General features: G+C 48.6%; 6 protein-coding genes across 6 annotated transcripts; 2 read left to right on the top strand and 4 right to left on the bottom strand.

Annotated features, from left to right (window-relative positions):
• Window positions 1-3,156: 3,156 nt before the first annotated feature.
• On the bottom strand, window positions 3,157-4,622 carry EDB91DRAFT_1346385 (uncharacterized protein). The gene is made up of 6 exons (XM_041325888.1): window positions 4,545-4,622; window positions 4,007-4,463; window positions 3,817-3,942; window positions 3,637-3,764; window positions 3,433-3,582; window positions 3,157-3,377 (listed from the first exon to the last, which is right to left on the bottom strand). Exons 1-6 carry the CDS (start codon window positions 4,550-4,552, stop codon window positions 3,344-3,346), a joined length of 903 nt encoding a protein of 300 aa, XP_041178420.1. The 5' UTR covers window positions 4,553-4,622; the 3' UTR covers window positions 3,157-3,343.
• Window positions 4,623-5,595: 973 nt separating this feature from the next.
• Window positions 5,596-5,823, bottom strand: EDB91DRAFT_1051514 (uncharacterized protein; the record flags this gene model as incomplete). Its single annotated transcript, XM_041313614.1, has 1 exon — window positions 5,596-5,823. A coding segment is annotated over one exon (228 nt), but the record flags the coding sequence as incomplete, so codon positions are not given.
• A 5,665-nt stretch (window positions 5,824-11,488) lies between these two features.
• On the bottom strand, window positions 11,489-13,730 carry EDB91DRAFT_1126953 (WD40-repeat-containing domain protein). Its single transcript, XM_041318464.1, has 5 exons — window positions 12,502-13,730; window positions 12,427-12,453; window positions 12,290-12,376; window positions 12,007-12,234; window positions 11,489-11,950 (listed from the first exon to the last, which is right to left on the bottom strand). Exons 1-5 carry the CDS (start codon window positions 13,282-13,284, stop codon window positions 11,696-11,698), a joined length of 1,380 nt encoding a protein of 459 aa, XP_041178418.1. The 5' UTR covers window positions 13,285-13,730; the 3' UTR covers window positions 11,489-11,695.
• A 1,988-nt stretch (window positions 13,731-15,718) lies between these two features.
• On the bottom strand, window positions 15,719-16,414 carry EDB91DRAFT_1126938 (uncharacterized protein). The gene is made up of 2 exons (XM_041318463.1): window positions 16,206-16,414; window positions 15,719-16,157 (listed from the first exon to the last, which is right to left on the bottom strand). Exons 1-2 carry the CDS (start codon window positions 16,390-16,392, stop codon window positions 16,114-16,116), a joined length of 231 nt encoding a protein of 76 aa, XP_041178417.1. The 5' UTR covers window positions 16,393-16,414; the 3' UTR covers window positions 15,719-16,113.
• EDB91DRAFT_1126937 (uncharacterized protein) lies at window positions 15,719-16,460 on the top strand. The gene is made up of 3 exons (XM_041318462.1): window positions 15,719-16,157; window positions 16,206-16,372; window positions 16,425-16,460. Exon 1 carries the CDS (start codon window positions 15,770-15,772, stop codon window positions 15,983-15,985), a length of 216 nt encoding a protein of 71 aa, XP_041178416.1. The 5' UTR covers window positions 15,719-15,769; the 3' UTR covers window positions 15,986-16,157; window positions 16,206-16,372; window positions 16,425-16,460.
• A 1,409-nt stretch (window positions 16,461-17,869) lies between these two features.
• On the top strand, window positions 17,870-18,392 carry EDB91DRAFT_1126933 (uncharacterized protein). The gene is given in 2 exon segments (XM_041318461.1): window positions 17,870-18,284; window positions 18,301-18,392. The coding sequence occupies 2 exon segments, from the start codon at window positions 18,120-18,122 to the stop codon at window positions 18,361-18,363; spliced, it is 228 nt and encodes a 75-aa protein (XP_041178415.1). The 5' UTR covers window positions 17,870-18,119; the 3' UTR covers window positions 18,364-18,392.
• Window positions 18,393-19,245: the final 853 nt, after the last annotated feature.

Raw genomic sequence — 19,245 nt, 5'->3', positions numbered from 1 at the left:
AGAACTCTGCGTTTGCTGGGTGCTTATCGACATCCGCCATCGAACCTAGTGGACTTCTGAGGCACGCTGCATAATCGATGGCAGTCGATAGTTCAGAATGGTCGTGATGTCCCAGGACGTTGGCCAGACAGTCAACCCTCTTTCCGCCGCTTACTCAGAAAGGAACTTCGCATCTACATAATTGTAATGCCCCAACGGTCTTTTCAATCAGGCCCATCTGCAGGTCAGCGGTCGGTCGAGTTGGGTCGACTGGTCATCGGTCAGCTGCCAATTTTTCCCCAACACGTGTTCGAGCCCTTATCAACTTACCATGACCTTAAAAGCAAGTTCGAGCACGCCCCGTTGACATCAGCCATTTCCTCGCCGTGCTCCTTCCTCTATTCATGTCAGAACATCTTACTCGACTCCCCTAACTATTGTCCCACAGCCTACCTGGCACACGAGCACAACTTCGCGGCTGGCGAATGTCACACAATACATATCATTCTTTGTTGGTGATATAGTCATATATCATTCACCGGCGGTGAACGATAATGTTTTATATCGCCATATTCACCCCGTCAATCAGATCCATCTAACAATTCTCGTATCACATTATGGTCAGTAGAACAATTACTCTGCTTCCAATCACTAGGATCGTGGACCGTGCGGTTTCAACTGATGATTCCATCCCCGTACTGGTCTAATAAAACACTCCAGATGGAGAAGGTCGGTGGTGCGATACTGTTCCATCAACCTTCCTCCATCTTTGATCCTTTGGCGCTCGGGGTATCCATGGCCGTCCTGCGTCTGCTAAATCAGCGCGCGCACGTGTATCATTTATATGAGCCTCCTCTGTGTCAGTGAACCAGTAGCATGAGTCATTTTCAAGTGTTCTGGTTTGCCGATACATTGTGGAGATGTGGAAAATTGTCAATTTCCCCCACAGGTGAAGAATTGTGCCAAGAGCACGGTGTGTGCCCTCATTGCGACGTGTGGATTCGCTGAAGAGGATGCGAGAGCGCGGTGGCGGGCAGAGGAATGGGGATCGATGCTGCGCCTCATAGAGGACTGAACGCAAAGCAAAGGCAAAGGGTCAGGAAAAAAAATGCTTAAAAATGCCGACGGCGCACGTCAATGAAAAAGCCCGGTGGTAGTCGACGGGCGTCCTAAGGTAGGCTGGATGTTGCGTAGCATCGCTCTAGAAGGTCGACATAAAATTGTGGAGAACGTTGAGAGACACGTCACGCACATTCATTAACGACTTTCCAGCCGGGACCTGCGAATGGGAAATTATTCAAGCTGGCTTGCTCTTTAGCACAATGCGGTGAGATTGCACTCACATTAGGAATGGAAAGGAGATTTTCAAGGCCAGCTTTTTTGAGGATGGCGTGAATGTCCCAGACATACGCATTTTTGTCCTCGCAACCGGTGACTAGCAGCTTTCCATCAACGGAAAAGGCTGCACATGTTAAATCATCTTCGTGCTGGAGGGGTCGACCGATTGGGAGGTTCGTGTCAAGGTTCCATAGACATGCAGTGTCACCATCTGATACACTCGCAAGGAGGCAATCATTTCGAAACAAGGTAATGCCGATGACAGGGGACGGATGACCCTCGAGCGTGGCGATCTCCTCCCAAGTGGCTGTGTCGAGGATCCTAATTGAGCCATCCATCAATCCGGATATAAGCTTCTTTCCTTCCGACGTCCATGCCAGCCTCAAAACTTCTGAATCTTTATCGTGTTTGGGTGTGGATAATAGTGTGGCGAGCAGATCGCATGTCGTAGCATCCAGATTTTTACTGCATCCTCGTTGTATCCGCAAGTGGCAATTTTCGTTTTGTCGGGCGAGTACTTCACCGCCCACACATCCTCGTGCCCGGTTTTGATTTCCAAGATTGTTAATGTTTTTCGGCTCTTGATATCCCACACTCTTACTGTCCCGTCGGAAGATCCGCTCACGACTTGCTCACCATCTGTACTCCAGCATACCGAGTACACAATATCAGTGTGCCCCGTCCATTTGTCGATGGTCTTCCCCGTCTCGACGTCCCACAACCTCACTGATCCATCTTCACTTCCGCTTGCAACAGTCTTACCGTTTGGAGACAATGCTAGGCCCCACATTGCTGCCTTTTCCACATCATCTCTCCAGTCCTCTCGTATCTGTTCACCACCCTCTATGTCCCACAGTCGGAGTGAGTCATCGCTTGAACTCGTGATAACGCGTCGTCCGCCAGGCAGATGCACAATGCCATTTATCCACTCGATATGGTCTCTCATTGTTTGACGGGGCACAACCTCTGGCGTTTGTTGCTTCTTTCTGGGGACGGACGACATGGTCGGCACTCAGAGTCTTAACCAGATCGTGGATTATGTATGTCAGAGAAACTTGCTGAGATCTTTGAATCAGAACAGGATATCTGGCAGGGCCAAAGATTGTTGGTGAGTCGACGGGCATGTCCTCTTTCACTTCAATGAGAGGCGCGCGGGCTGCTCACGAAAATGCCTTCCTACAGGAACTTAATCCTGACCCACTATATATGGCTTCAGGAGTATTGCATGCAGGGGTTGTTCCAGCGTTATTCGAGAATTCCCTTTGCTCATATCCAACATTTCCGGTAAACGAGTCGTCAACTTTGCAACTTAGAGTATCACTTACAAGATTCTAATACCTTTCAGACCGACTCACACAGATGACACTCCAGTCACCAATGCGAAGGATGGACTTTAAGCTGAGACAGTGGGCGTTTGGTTCGGAGTCGAGAAAGTTGAGCGCACGTTCGTTCAAGTCACATTCTAAGGTTCCCATGTGTCATCCTCGTGATTTACTTCACAGGTTATTTTCTGCGTAGATGAAGCGCTCAGATCTGCAACAGGCGTTGTGTACATCTTCCTATATGTAAGAGACTATTACGACAGAGTGCTGCACTTCCTCTCCACTTCGCATTTTTCTTTCAGCCTCCTCGATGTCATCAACTCTTTGTGGATGTTTGCAAGCAGTGCGGCATGTTGTATTCCGAATCCTGATCTGGTCTGACGTGGGCCCCCTACCTCGTTGCCTTCAATATTAGTACCCTCTTTGCAACATGGTGGAACGGTGAGGTCGGTGGCGCGATGGCTGTTCCATCAACCTTCCTCATCTTCCGATACTCCAGCGCTCGAGGTACTCATGAGCCAACATTACATTTTTAGAAGGAATACTTGACCGCTTTCCCTGCTGCAATATTCCTCCAGCTTCGCGCTGGGCGTCCCCGCAAAGGAATCTCCAAACTTAATGTCTGATACGACGCATGCATAGTGACACAGATACAACAAGTCTTCCGTTTCTATATCCTACAACCATGTTCCTTGAGTGATCTATTACCATGAGTGGTGACCACCGCTGACGATAATACTGTTTCACAGTTAGCTTGACCGCTGAGGAAGGAAATGCAACGGAGACAACGCACTCGCTACCCGTGCAGAATGTCGATGCGTCAGACGCCAACCACGTCACTACACCCCGCAACTCGTCAGGGCGTCCGAGCCGACCCAGAGGGTTCATGTTAGACCACGCATCGAGCAGGTGCGGTTGCTTGTCCAGAAATGCTGCGGTCATACTACCACAGCTATTATTATCGAGTGCTGCAGTGTGATTAAATCATGAGACAAACCTGGTGTAGATATATCCTGGAGATAACGAGTTGACGCGAATCTTCTTTTCGCCGAGTTCGCAAGCCATACTACGAGCCATCTGGAGGACAGCCGCTTTAGAGCTGTTGTACGAGACCCAGGCGTGTCCCTACATGGGGTCAGCATGCCCCATGACATATCAGTTATTGGAACAGGCGCACTCTGTTGGTGATACTGCCTGACATTGATGCGATAAGGATGATGCTACCACCGCGCCCGAAGCGGGCCATCTGTCTACCAGCAGCCTGCGCAGTGAAAAGAACACCATTGGTGTTGACATCTAGGACCTGCCGGCAAATCAGGCTTAATTCCAAAACGTAGGTAGAGAGAGCCTCATTGACAACCACTCACCTCTCTGTACTCCTGCGCGGGGTATTCCAGGCAGTCCACGGGGAACCTTAGGATACCGGCCGCAGCGATGCAAAAGTCCATCCTTCCCTCCTTATCACCAATCTCCTCCGCTTTCTTCCAAAGTGTCTGTTGGTCAATGACGTTCGCGCTGAAATACTCCAGCCGCGAATTGTTCCCTAGCTTCGCAACGTAATCCCTGCATGCTACCCATTCGTTCGATGGCTTTTCTGGAAGATCGAAGCAATACACGATGCGTGCACCAGCTTCGCAACATGCAAGAGCCATCTCCAAGCCAAGGCCCCTATTTCCTCCGGAGACAAACCCGACACGATCGATCAGCACGAACTCATCGAAAATCTTGGGCTTTGGTATGATGGACGGGTCTGCAGCAGCCTCGAGAGCGGCTTCGATACCGAGTTTACCAAGAGGAGATGCAGATTGAGCTGGGAATTGAGAACTGAGGGCAAATTCAGCTTTTCCTTCCGCATCGGCAGCCACGACATTCCTCGATCGTAGACAGTTCGAAATGAAAACTTACCTGGACATAGCTTGTGCTCACTGATAATCAATGATAGATGATTGCCCAGCAACGTTAGGGGAAGCGATCATGTAAAAGGGCTTTATGAGATCATGATGACGGCCATCTACGCTATTTCAGGTTTCTGTGAGCTCACCTGATGATGGTCTAGGCCAGATGCGGTCCACTAATAGTAACGATGAAATTAATTCTTAGTAACCACGTGGGCATGAATTGGTAACTTGCGGTCTTCCCGCAGGCGGCAGGAGATAAAGAGCAAGTCTAAGGATTGCAGTTTCCGAGTTATCGATAGTAGAATTGCTGTGCACTGCCTTCTGCGACTAATATACATCGGATTCGCATGTACAGTACTTTACAAGCTAGTTTGTAACATGAAATTGACAATCTCTGCGTGCAATACCGTAAACTAGAAAGAACGAGGTGGATTGCAAGTCAATGCGACTACAGCGAGTCTATATTATGAAAGATACTCACCTTAGCATACTTATGGTCGCCTTAGTATATGGTGGAACGAAGAGACGAGCTGCGAAAATATCGATAGATTGAGTTAGGCCAAAGAGAGAAGCGCCAAGCAAGAAATACTTTACAAGCCATGATGTAGCATCAAAATGGATGTCTTCTGCACGCTGACATCAAGCTTTTGATGCGCCGACGAGCCATGGCGTAACGAGTACATTCGCACGTCTGGCGATATTGACAACGAACTAGGATGCTAACTCCATCCCGTTCTACTGGTGTGTCATACAGCTTATCTTGTAGTCCTTATCCAATTCTGCGACGATGATAAATTCGATTCGCTAATAAGAAGTGAGCTATGTAAGATCATTCAATACTGTTCCTCTAGCATCGCATACTACCTTCGTGGTTCCGATATGCCGGAAGCCATACTCTTGCGTTTGCAAGTAGATGAGACGTTTCTACAAGCGCGTAAACGACATGACCCGACTCCAGATTGTCTCAACAATCTGAATGCTCCAAAGCAAGATTACTCGCCATGGAAAACCACTGCGAGAGCGACTCGAAATAAGCCTCGGTCCACTATTGGCACGACCTAGAGACTCGCATCTGAGAAGGATACTGTGCATAACACTCGCATTTGTTGAAGGGATCCTATCAGAATGAGTGAGTCGTAGAATGGCATAAAGCTGGCCTCAAAAACTGCATCAGGCCTCCATGTTCTTTCAAAATTCTCTTTTGACAACCGACAAAAGTACAACTCCTTCAAATCAGCCATAATCCGATTCCAGATCATGTCGACTCCTGATGGAGCTGGGCTTTCTAGGAGACATAACAACTTGAACCTTTGACGTCTTTGTTAGACGATTTCTGGAATTTGGGAGAGGTATATGCACAGCCGGGCTGTGGTTTATCATTATAGGGGATGCTGAACCACCGCTTGCGGCGACTGCACAGATTTTAAAGGCCTAAACGCTTTGAATGACGAACCGCGGGATGGAGATTGGAATAAACATATGATCGGCTGGTGGTGGTGTACATACGTGCAATTCTTCGTTACTGATTGATCAATGACGAGTCCATGACAACAACCCATGAAATATGTGACCCTCCAAGATAGCGATCTGCTGCCAAGTGGCTGTGTCGAAGATCCTAATTGAGCCACGTGACCCAGAAATAAGCTTCTTTCCATTTGACGTCCATGCGAAACTCAAAACTTGTTGATCGTGTTTGAGTGTGGCGAGGAGGTCGCCTGACTTGGAATCCCAGATTTTCACTGCAGTCTCGCTGTATCCGCCGCCCGTCACAATTTTTGATTCGTCTTACATCACCGCGTTCAGCCACATGTGCCCAGTCTTGATTGTTAGAACGGTTTTACCACTCTCGACGTCCCAGATTCTTGTTATCCCGTCGTAGCATGCGCTCAAGACTCGTTCACCATCTGCACTCCAGCACACGGACTTCACCCAACGATTGTGCCCTGTCCATTTGGCAATGACCTTCCCCTTCTCGACGTCCCACAACCTCACTTTTCCATCTTCACTTCCGCTTGCAACGGTATGGCCGTTTGGAGACAATGCTATACCCCACACTTCTGTCTTCTCCCCCTCATCTCTCCAGTTCTCTCCTATCTGTACGCCACTCACTAGATCCCATAGTCGTAGTGAGCCGTCCTTTGAACTTGTGATGATGCGTCGCCCGTCAGGCAGGTGCACAACACTTTGTACCCAGTCGGTATGACCTCGCATCGTCTGGTGGGGCACGACCCATGGGGTTTGTGGCCTCTTGGTCAGGGATGACATGGTTGGACCTTTGGGTGGCAAATCACGGAATATGTATGCGAAAGAAGCCTGCCAGGATTCTTTGAATTAGAACAGGTTGTACAATATCTGGCAAGGTCAAAGATTATCGGTGAGTCGACAGGCCTATCCTCTTTGACTTCAATTGGAACTGTACGAGTTGCCCACGAAAATGCACAGGAACTCGATCCTGACCCACAAGATGGCTTCGGAACTATGTATGCAGGTATTAGCTCCAGCGTTATTCGAGAATTCACAAGAGAATTTTGCGGGTACTTATTAAAGGTCGGCGATAAGTGAGCAGTTCAGTTTTAGAGCTTAGAGTATGACTTACGAGACACACTTATCAGGACTGACTCACGCACTTCCAATCACAGATGACTAGTAAGCGGCTGAGACGTTTAGTTCGAAATCGAGGATGTTAGGTACCCCTTCGTTCATGTCGTCTTTTAAGGTGCGTCCCATGCGTTGTCCTCATTCGCTTCACAGGTCAATTGCTGTGTAGACGAAGCGCTCAGGTCTCCGACGGATCTTCCTATATGTAATATGGCGATGGTAATGACAACCGCTTCACAGAATGCCGTACTGGCTCTCTGGTTCACATGCTTTCTTCAGCCTCCTCGATGTTGTCAACTCCTTGGTTGTTTGCAAGCAGTACAATATGCCGTCAGCGCATACTGTATCTCGAATACTGCCCTGCTCTGACGTGGTCCCTTAAGTACGTGCCCTCAATACCAGTCCCCCCTTTACGACATGGCTGTTCCATCACCCTTCCTCCATCTTTGGATCCTTCAGTTCTCGAGGTATCCATGGTCGTTCTGCGGCTGCTAAATCAGTGCGCCCTGTGTATCATTTGTATGAGCCCACACTGTCTCGGCGAACCAGTAACACTGGTATTCAAGTGTTCTAGTTCGTTGATACAGTGCGAAAATTTGGAATTTTGATCAGTGTTCCCTGCGGGTCAAGAATCGTGCAGAATCATGCCCAGAGCACCATGTGTGCTTTCCTTGTCATGTGGTCCCTCAGACAGACCTAAGACAAGAGTATCAATGTCCTACAGAATAGGATTTGCCTTCGTGATGGTTCTTGATTTACTTCCAGTGGAACGGCTAAGGAACCGTTATTTCACTGAACAAGTGGACTATTAGCTCGCCGTGGAGGCAACAAACCCTAATCAATATTTTCCTCTAATATTGACAATACTGAAGGTGGGTGGTGCGATGTTGTTCCATCAACCTTCCCCCTTCTTCCAATACTCCGGCGCTCGAGGTATCCGTTGCCGTCCTGCGGCTGCTCAATCAACACGCCATCGTGTACCATTTACACGAGAACCCATACTGTATAGGCGTACCAGTAGCATTCTGGTTCGCTCCTACAGTGAGGAGACTTGGCTTTTGAATCTGATCACACTTTCCACGCAGGTGAAGAATCGTTCTGAGACCACGCAATCAATTGCGAGCCTCACTGGGGGTTGTTCCGCTTCAGCTCTTTTTTGAGTATGTGACTTTACCTGAGGCTCTGCTTTCCATCCGCAACTTGTGCCCTGCCGATGCTTGTGTTTATATCGTAGGATTAACACTGGTGCATTTTACGAGCCCCGAGATAGATATCCTACCACGTATTCAATACTACTCATATAGAATGCAAATCGAATGATGGTTCTTGATCTCAGCGGCTCAATTCGCTGGACGGGTCACGGTGATAGCGCCCGAAAGCCGCAAGACACTTCGGTTAATCGAGTCGATGGGGTACGACCTGGTATGGCACGCTCTCTAGTACTGGGCATCTTTGCGTGTGCGGCGACAACGTATATTGACAGGCCTGAACGCTTTGTATGACGAGTTGCGGACTGGAGATATGGAATACAAATACGATCCGCGGGTGGTGGTGCCAGGTGCACATGTGAGCACTTCGTCATTGATCGACCTACTTACGAGTCCATGATAGCAACACAAGAATTTTGTGTTGAGCGTGCGCACGTGTACGGTATACTAAGTAGTGAGTATGATGCGCTGCAGGACCCACTCAACTTGAATATAAAGAACCTGAGGAGAACTGGTTCGTACGTGAGTTCGAGAATCTGGAGAGACGACACGATTGTCCGAAGCCTGTGGAAGATATAGACATCATCATCAAAGAGATGGTGTTAGGGCTGTTCGCATCGAGGTGGAACAAGGAGCTTGATTGTATAATGTTCATGTAGCATGCATTTGAACTTGAAAGAAGATGTTGTATACTTGTTGACGACCAGAGAAAGACACGTCGATAATGAGGTAACAATACAAAACTAAAGCAAGTATGGAATAGTTGACCAAGTGCTGCATCAGCGACCAGGCGTCGTGGACGTCGAGGCAGCAACAGGCTGAGATTGCGATAACGACGCCTGGGCTTGGCCTTGTGATTGGCTCTGCTGCTGCTGTGTTCGTTTCGCCTGGTCACGACGCGAAGCAACAAACAATGCTTGGACAGAAATCGTTGAACCACGTTGATTGTAAATACACCAGAAGAAAGACGTACCCGTTTGTCCCGCACTGCAGGAACTTCAACGACATGAGGGCCGCGAGGTGAAAGCCTGGGGCGTTGCTAGAGTTCAGTTGCTTCACCAATACCGGAGTGAGAGCGATGAAAGAACGATGAAAAGCGACCGAGGAGCATATGCGGATTCGTCGAAGAGGATACGAAAGAGCGGTTGTGAGCCGAGGAACGAGTGCGCATTGCAGAGGACTGAACGTAAATAGATCAGAACAAAGATTGGTTACAAATGGTGACGACGCACGTCATCGAAAAAGCCTGGTGGTAGTCGACGGGCATCCCTGAGGTTGGCTGGACGTCGGGTAGCATCAAGTACTGCAAATTTCCGAGGATAATCGAAGTCAAAATCCTAGAATAGCACTTGAGAGTCAATTGAGAAGCTCACCAAAATAAACAAACATTGCAACTACGTGGTTCCAGCTAGATGGTACTCGCACGAACTCCTCGCACAATCTGAACCATTGCAGTACTAGGTGGATTAGAGTGAATCGTAGGCCCTGAGACGTATAGTTGTACAGCTAACTTCGAAGGCTGTATGCTTAGATCATATAATGCATACTGTTGATGCACAAGTGCACGTGATACGACGCGACGCGTCAGGCGGAGTACAATTGATAGGAATTCCAACCAGACTCGTATATATATTCGTTTCCCTTTGTATCGCCTTTTCCCTCAGTCCGTTCCACCGAGACTGAGGGTACGTTCTCTTTCATTATCCCGCTACTACGACTAGACACTAACGCATATTTATATTAGTATTAACAGTGTCTAGGTACTTAATACAGTCCGTTCCACCGAGACTGAGGTATTAACAGTGTCTAGTTTCTACAGGTTATGAGCCCTGACACGCACCTATAGCTGTCACATACCGCAAGCTCGAGACTTCGCTCACGACTCGACTCCCACGTGCTTGTCTTTATCTTATCTAGACGCGCGACGCCCGCCGTATTTCGGACGACCCGGGCATCCTTCTGCGACCTCTTCATTGAGGTTCGCTCATCTTGATGTGCGCGTGCACACGTCTGGGCTTTCACGCCTGCCTCATCATGCCCACCATCATCTGCGTCTCACTGCCATTCAATGCCGAGCTCATTGCCCAATCACGCTAAATCGTGACGGCGTCTCTATCTCGATGCATGTGCAAAAACGCTTCATCCGGTTGGTCATACCGTCGTCACGCACCATCATCATATTCACTGCACCCCGCTGTCTCCGGGCTATCGCTGTACCGCACGCGAGCTTGTTCGAGGGGGTGTATTATCTCGTCCACACTCATGCTGTCTCCGAGTTATCGCTGAACCGCACGCGAGCTCGTTCGAGGGGGTGTATCACCTTGTCAATACTACTACATCATTCCACGGCTATCATACTAAGATCCTCGGCGCGTGTAACTGCTGGAGCTCGTGTACTCGCAGTCGCGGGGGTGACTGTTGCCTATATGCACACGAAGTACCGCTGAGGGACCATAGCAGGGCCATTCTATCGCATATAGACGAGCTGGCAACCATGCATAGAGTCCCATTGGAGAAGTTGCCTAGGTGTTGTTCACTTTCTCGCTGTTTCGTAGTTTATTCACGCCAGTCATGTTTTGTCAACTTCACGCACTTATTATCTTCCTCACGATGTCTTGGTCGAGGGGGTGTGTTAGAGTTTGGCATTCCACCCTTCGTCATCGTTCATTGTTCGGATAGTTCCGATTACGTACATATACCTACGTCGTAGACCATCCTCTCCTTGTCGCCTCCCGCCATGTCGTAGACACACGATACAGCGTTGTTCTCTAGCTCTCAACACATACAGCTATACTAGTTTAATTCGTGTGCGAGTGCAGGAATCTTGAGAGACGATACGACTGTCCGGCGAGTTCAAAATGTCACAAACAAGTATTACTTAGCTGAATGTTGTTGTTCTCCCAACCACGATTAACTGCCCACCGTGCGTACTATCGTTAGCATGACACACGCTTGCGCGCAGCTATGTTCAGAGTCCGAGACGAAAAAAGAATTCGACCAGAGCCCCTGCTGGAAAAACAGAGCACCCAATGTCGCCCGAGGCGGACCCTGGTCGTGTGCCGGGCTGTGCGATCGGCTCGACCTCCCCGTTGCACGATTTCAAGACAAACCTTGCACAAGGGGACGAGGCCGTGGAAGAGATAGACATCGTTATCAAAGAGGTGGCACTAGCTGTTTGCGTTGGGACGACATGAGGGGATGCTTGACTGTATGTTGCTATGTAGGATACATGTTTTTTTTGAACTTGAAGGAATATGTTGTATACTTATTGACAACGAGGGAAAGACATTGACAATGAGGTATCAATAAAACGGAACTAAGGCAAAGATGAAATACTAGATGTGCGCCTGCATTAATGACCATTCGTGTGCGGAGGAGATGCGCAGCACAGAAACAACACGAAACGGGCCCACAATGGGACGGGTCGTGACTGCGTGCCTGTCGGGCCAGGCGTGGTAGTACTCGAATCTGGAGTATGAGATGTTGCGGATGTCGAGGCGACAACAGGCTGAGATTGCGATGACGACGCCTGGGCTCGGCCTTGTGATTTGCTTTGCTGCTGCTGTGGTCGTTTCGCCTGGTCACGACGCGGAGCAACAACCAATGCCTAGAGAGAAATCACTGAACCACGTTGATTGGAAATGCGCTGGAAGGAAGACGAACCCGTTTGTCTCGTACTGCAGAAATATCAACAACATGACGACCACGAGGAGAAAAGAGAGTGCGTGCGGGGCGTTGCTGGAGTTCGGTTGCTTCACCAGTATTGGAGTGAGAGTGGCGGAAGAGCGACAAAAGGCGACCGAAGAGCGTGTGTGGATTCGCCGAAGAGGATGACAGAGTGAGAGCGTGGCCGGTAGAGGAACGGGGATGGGTATTGCGCGTTGCGGAGGACTGAAAGCACACAAGTCAAAAGGAAAATGGGTCAAAAAAAATGCTGACAACGCACGTGAATACCGTCTCGCACACTATCGAAAAAGCCTGGCGGTAGTCGACGAGCATCCTTGAGTTGAGCTGGACGTTGCGTAGCATCAGTCTAGAAGGTTGAGATGAATTATTGACAAGGTCGAGAAACATGTCACGTACGTTCTTTGACGACTTTCCAACTGGGACCTGCGGTGAGAGATTAGCGTAGTCTGAATTAAAGAGATTTACGCTCACATCGGGAATAGATAGTAGTTCTTCCAGGCCAGCTTCTTTTAGGATCGCATAGATGTCCCACACGTACGCATTTCCGTCATCACTACCAGTGACTAGCCGTGTTCCGTCAACGGAAAAGGCTGCACATCTCGCATGATTTTTGTGGGGGAGGGGTGGTCCAACTGGGAGGTTCGTGTCGAGATTCCACAGCCGTGCTGTGTTATCCTCAGATGCGCTCGCAAGGAGGCAGTTGTTCCGAAACAAAGAAATGCTGATGACCGAGTATGAGTGACCCTCAAGAATGGCGATCTGCTCCCAACTGGTTGTATCAAAGATCCTAATTGAGCCACCCAATGAACTGGAGATAAGTTTCTTGTTATCCGACGTCCATGCCAACCTGATAACTTCTTCATCGTGTTTGAGTGTGTCGAGCAACTCGCCTGTCATAGCATCCCAGATTTTTACTGAATTCTCGTTGTAGCCGCCCGTCGCAATTATTGTTGAGTCGGGCGAGTTGATCACCTGCCACACAGACTCGTGTCCGGTCTTGATTGTCAGGACCGTTCTTCTGCTCTCGATATCCCACACTCTCACCGTCCCGCCTTCCAGGCTAGATGCGCACGCCACTCGTTCACCATCTGCACTCCAGCACACTGACCACACACGCATGTGTCCTGTCCATTTGGCAATGACCTTGCCCGTTTCGACGTCCCACAACCTCACTTTCCCATCATCACTTCCATTTCCAATAATGTTACCGTTTGGAGACAATGCTATTCCCACATTATTGCCTTCTCCCCTCATCTTTCCAGTCCTCTCCTATCTGTGCGCCACTTTCTAGGTCCCATAGTCGAAGTGACCCGTCGCTTGAACTCGTGATGATGCGTCGTCCTGCAGGCAGACATACTACACCATTTACCCAGTCGGTATGACCTCTAATCGTCTGGCGCGGTATGACCTCTGGCGTTTGTTGCTTCTTGCTGGGGGCGAGAGACATGGTTGGCACTTGGTGTCTCAGCTAGATCGTGGATTGTGTATGTCAGAGACCTTTGCCGGAATTAGAACAGGATATCTGGCAAGGGTAAAGATTGTTCGGGAGTCGATGGGCCTGTCTTCATTCACGAGTTGCTCACGAAGATGCCTTCTTACGGGAGCTTAATCGTCACCCACAAGATTGCTTCGGGACTATGTTTGCAAGTGTTGTTCCGGCCTTATCCGAAATTTCACAAGAAATCTTTCAAAAGTCGCCAGTAAGCGAGTGGTCAGCTTTACAGCTTAGAGTATCAATCTTGGTGCCAGGGATGGACGTCGGACTGCAACTTGAGACAGTGTGCGTTTGGTTTGGAATCGAGGAAGTTGGGCACCCGTGGGTTTGAGTCGTCTTAATTTAGGTGCGTCCCATCCTGATGTGTTATCTTAGTGTTTCTTTCACAGGTTTATTGCTGTGTAGAGGAAGCGCTCATGTCCGCGATTGGCGCTACGTCACTGTGCATCTTCCTATATCATGTATATGTGAGGCACTACATTAATTGTTGTGACAAACATTCCACTGGGTGCCGCATTATTCCTCTCCACTTCACACGTTTCTTCCCACTTGTCCATCTTCAAATTTGGTCTTTGACATTCAGACTCTCAGCATGTTTGCAGGTGGTGTAGACCCCTTTCTTATTGCCCTTGATATCCATACCCCCTTGGTGACACGGCGAAACGGTGAGGGCCTGTAGCGGTACTATCCAACTGTGGTTCCCGGCCTGTTGGTGAGTTGTGTTACTTAACAGTCCAGCCCACTATACACAATGCGAAACCCCACCTGACACCACACGTTCATCATACATGTCCAATAATTTCGAACCTTCCACACCAATTGTATGTGATTCCTGATGACTACGTGCGCTAATGATTACAATCTCATGTCCGAACCTCAATGAGCTGGAATGTGAAGATCAGTGGCACTCTATAAACGCTACCAAACGCCTGAAGTCTACATTCGGTGAAGTATCCATGCCACCCACCCATACAAACTGACGCGCCATGTATTCTAGACTTTATAATCCAATCCTCATATCATATTCACCAACTCCAAATCCTGCAATCACTCATAATTCCTCAACACACCCTCCCTCTCTTACTCGCCTATATGGAATTCATCTAATCCGGTTCTCAGTTAGCATCGTGCGGTAATCAACAGGATCCTTCAAGCTAGCAAGCCATTATGCCCGCGCGGGCTTCCTAACACACTCGTATAAAGCCATCTCATCTTAATTCAGATTGCACGTCTAAAAGTGGCTAGCGGGAATAGCGGACTGGTGGGGGCACACCTCACACTAGGGCATTCATCAATCTGGAGATGCATTTGGGAGACTGGGGTCCCGTAGACTAGACTGTATTGTCCTTTATAGAGTTTACTCTCAATAGAACATAAATTGGACATAAAAATAAATAAAAATGGCACTCCATTACTGGCAGCCCAAGTGACTTAGGCTGCCGAATCGAACCTGATGATCTTGTTCAACAAGATCATCAGGTTCAATTCTTGAATTCGACAGACTACGACTGTGGAGTTATTACTTAATTGAACTGTGAGCTTCCTGTGGGCTGTTGTCAGTCATGGTGTGCTAGACTACCCTCAGGCCTGATATCGCTGGATGCATGCTATGAAGGGGTTTTTTCGCTACGTAGAAGACATCTAGGTAGTCCTTTGAACAAGAAATGCCCGTGAAGGGAAATTCCGACCAAAAACATGCACCATTCTAAATTTCTGAGCACGTGACTCGTGAGATATAATACGATCAAGCGCGTCCATCTACGACGCGTCCCTACATTGCACCATGCTCTCTTTCAACTTGTACACAAATACTTACCCATTATGTGTCCTGCGACTCTTGAATCTTCCATATTACGACACCTGGTTCCCTTCGGATGCCAATAATGCAACAGCATACAGCACGGACTTCGACTCCGATTTATATCGAACATCGTGCGTCGGATCCAAACGGCTTTGTTATCACTTTGGATGATATTTGAAGATGAAGGTAATTAACTAGCGCATATAATAGCGCGGTACATGCTGGCACACGTTGACATGGTGGCGGTTTATGGTGGTGCCGCGTCAACATTGTGCCTGCATGTTCTGCATAATCCCGCATCCATTTCACCTGCATTATAGGTAGTGGTGTCGCGTCAATTTAACTTTGCCCGCACTATTCATATGCGCTAGTTAACTACCTTCCTTCACTTCAGAGTCATTCGGGGACCTCCCTGCCAGATCCCGTATTACCTCACACAACCAATGCGTTTCTCCTTCCTCGTCGTCGTTGCTGCTTTGACAGCATCTATGTCTGTTAATGCCACACCAGCTGTTCTCGGCGGGCGAGGCTGTTCTGCTGAGTTCTCGCCTTGCCACTCGGATCGTGATTGCTGCTCTCGAGACTGTATTTTGGCTGTGAGTACTCGAAGTAGTTTGCTTTGCATCCAATATTCAACCCCCTTTTACCCTAAAATGTAATAGTCCTCCGGACCGTGGTGTGGACCTGAGATACCGACGAGTTGATATGACACGAGGGTGAGTCATGTTTCTGCTTTCGTGTCGGTGCTGTGGCTCACAGCGCAGTTCTTAGTTTCTGGCGGAGTTGATCAGGGTTGTTTCGCTTGAACACATTCTTCACGGCTTGTTCTTCCTAAATACAATTGTAAATCAGACTACGTGAATGAGGCGGTGGCCGTACGTTCTATGATCCAGTACCACAGGCGAGAGATGTGAATATCATTGGCAGCCAAGATGGGCCATGTCGCTAGAAGGAATATTGGGGCCCAAACCGTATGAAATACCTGGGTGACAATACAAGAAGTGCGGAGAATCACGGTCAATAATGCAGCAGCAAAGAACGCCATTCTGTCACAGATTGAGCCCATCGACCCGTGTCAATATCTAACCAGAAACGCACCCCAAAATCAGAAGTGCAAGCGGCAGACTGAGCTTGAGAGCGAGGCTTTCGAGGCTAAGTAAAGAACGTGATATTTTGACCGTGAAAGACGCCTGTGGACGTAAAGAATACAGGTCAAACAATTGGAAAAGAAACTTACCGCGTCTTCAGCGCAGCCTCGCCGGTTGTCATTAACTTGACTAGCCAAGAAGTCGTGCCTCGCCGAAACCCGCCAGATATTCAGGTCAATCGAGTATGAGGGGGTATGTTATGCTCTCTAGTCATGAGCATCTTTGTGTGTGAGGAGACCATAGAATAAAAGGCCTGAACGCTTTGGATGATACTGGAGATATGTAACGTACGATTGGGTGGTGGTGCATATGTGACAACTGTACGATGAGCCCACGATAGCAACTTTACAACCCACGAGACTGTTGTAAGCGCACGTCAAACCAGCTGTACGAAGTAGTAAGTACAAGGCGCATGAGAACCTACACTCAACTTACATATCAAGAATCAAGTTGAGACGATACGACTGTCCGATTTCATAGTGACAGTTACCTCGAGTGCTAAGGGTCCTCGGCTACGGCTATAACGAATCGATTAGGTGAAGACGGACGCTGAAGGGAGTGGCGTCGCGCTTGACAGGGTAGAGTAAACTGGCGAGAAGGAAAGTACGAGAGTTTGGGTAAGTGGCGGCATGGTTGGGTATGGTATTTGACAAAATAACGAGTCGCTAAGGGTTTGTTGATAGATTCTGGACGGTTGGGTTGCGATTAGGGCGACGGTGATGAAAAGAGGGTCGAGTGGTGGCGAGGAATTGGCGGTGGAGTTGAGACGGGGCTTGCAGGTTGACGGCGCCGGTGAGGATGGTTGTGGTAGCGGTAAGCGTTGATTCGGCCGTTTCCGGCGATAGACGATTGGTAATCCTTACACCATCTGCATTCCAACACAGTGCGCTGTCCACTCGGTGATGAGCTTCCCAGTCTCGACGTCCCACACCCTCACTTTCCTATATTCACTTCTACTTGCAACGGTGTTGCAGTTTGGAGATAATCCTATTTGCACTGTTGCATTCTACACCTCATCTCTCCAGTCTTCCCCTATTTGTGCACCATTTTATATGTCTCATAGTCGAAGTGGGCCGTTCCTTGAACTTGTGATGATGCGCCGCCCGCCACCCGGCAGGTGCACAACACCATTTACCGTGTCGGTATGACCTCGCATCATCTGGCATGGCGCGACTTTTGGCGTTTTTTGCTTCTTGCTGGGGACAGAAGACATAGTCGGCGCTTGGTGTCTCAACCGGATCGTGAATTATGTATGTCGGAGAAGCTTGCCGGAATCTTTGAATTCCGACAGGTTATCTGTCAAGGGCAAAGACGATTTGGTAAGTCGACCCGCCTGTCCTATTCGAACCGCACAATTTGCTCACGAAGATGCCTTTTTACAGGAGCTCAATCACGACCCACAAGATTGCTTCGGGACTACGTTTGCAAGTGTTGTTCCGACCTTATCCGAAAATTCACAGGAGATCTTTGTGTGCCGGCAAGCGAGTGGTCAGCTTTACAGGTTAGAGTATTACTCACGAGAAACACCGTGCAGACTAACTTACACAGATGATACTTCATCAGCGAGACAGGGGGCGTTTGGTTCGGAGTCGAGGAAGTTGGGCACCTGTGGGTTCAAGTCGTCTTAATTTAAGTGCATCTCATCATGATGTGTTATCCTAGTGTTGGTTTATTGATGGTTGTGGCAAATATTCTACAGGGCGCTACATTATTCCACATGTTTCTTCCAAAATCCAGCCTGTCTATCTTCGAATTGGGTCTCTTCTGGTGCAGCATGCGTAGACCCCTCCCTCATATCGTCCTTGATACCCATACCCCTTTGGTGACATGGCGAAACGGTGATAGGCTCGCTGCGGGCTGGTAGTGGTACTATCCAACTAGGGTTCTGAGCCTGCTGGTGAGTTGTGCTACTTAACACTCCAACCCACTATACGCATTCCGAAAATTCCACCTGGTGTCACATTTTTATCATGCATACTAGTAATTACGGAACTTCCGCACCAATTTATCGCAACTCCTTGGTTCCCTTCGGATGCCAATATTTAATGCAACAGTGTAAGGATTGCATATCCTCTACAAACCGATCACGCTTCAAAGCGAAGACGACGTGACTCCGTTACTCTTCGCATCCGAGTTACAAACTTCCATTTTCATTTCCTTTTACGATCTTACCTTGTGCTCACACTTCACAATCCCTTTCTTGGACCGAGTATTTTCACCTCACCATATGCTCTTCATGCCGATTCCGGCCTAGTTAACCATTCGAAAACGTATATATACCGCGCATGTACATTCATACCAATAGAGAAAGCAAGCGAATTCTATCCTAGATTCCCCGCTCCAAGAACGACCGAGAAGCCTCACAGAAAGTCCCCGCCTTATACGTTTACCGACTCGTCTAGATTACTGTTGCACTCGTCATCTACTCACTTCGTTTCGCTCCAATTCCCCTTCGAACTCACTACGCGCCTTACAACAGCATACAGCACGGACTTCGACTTCGATTATATCGAACCTTGTGTTTGACATCATGGCGGTTTGTGGTGGTGCCACGTCAATATGTGCCAGCATGTTCTGCATCAATTTAACTTGTATATAGGTGGTGGTGCCGTGTCAGCATGTGTTATCATGTCCTGCGTAGCCCGTGCTACTTTTTTTGTTATATGCGCTAGTTGATTAACCACCTTATTCGAGGACCTCCCTGCCAGGTCCCGTATGACCCTACAATGTAATAGTCGCCTTATGGGTTGTGCGGCATGTACACCTAAGAT

Source organism: Suillus paluster, assembly GCF_016628075.1.
Source record: "Suillus paluster strain FC165 chromosome Unknown EDB91scaffold_19, whole genome shotgun sequence".
In the NCBI taxonomy this organism is placed as follows: domain Eukaryota; kingdom Fungi; phylum Basidiomycota; class Agaricomycetes; order Boletales; family Suillaceae; genus Suillus; species Suillus paluster.
The sequence above is the reverse complement of the archived record's forward strand: the minus strand, read 5'-3'. Positions and strand labels throughout refer to the sequence as shown.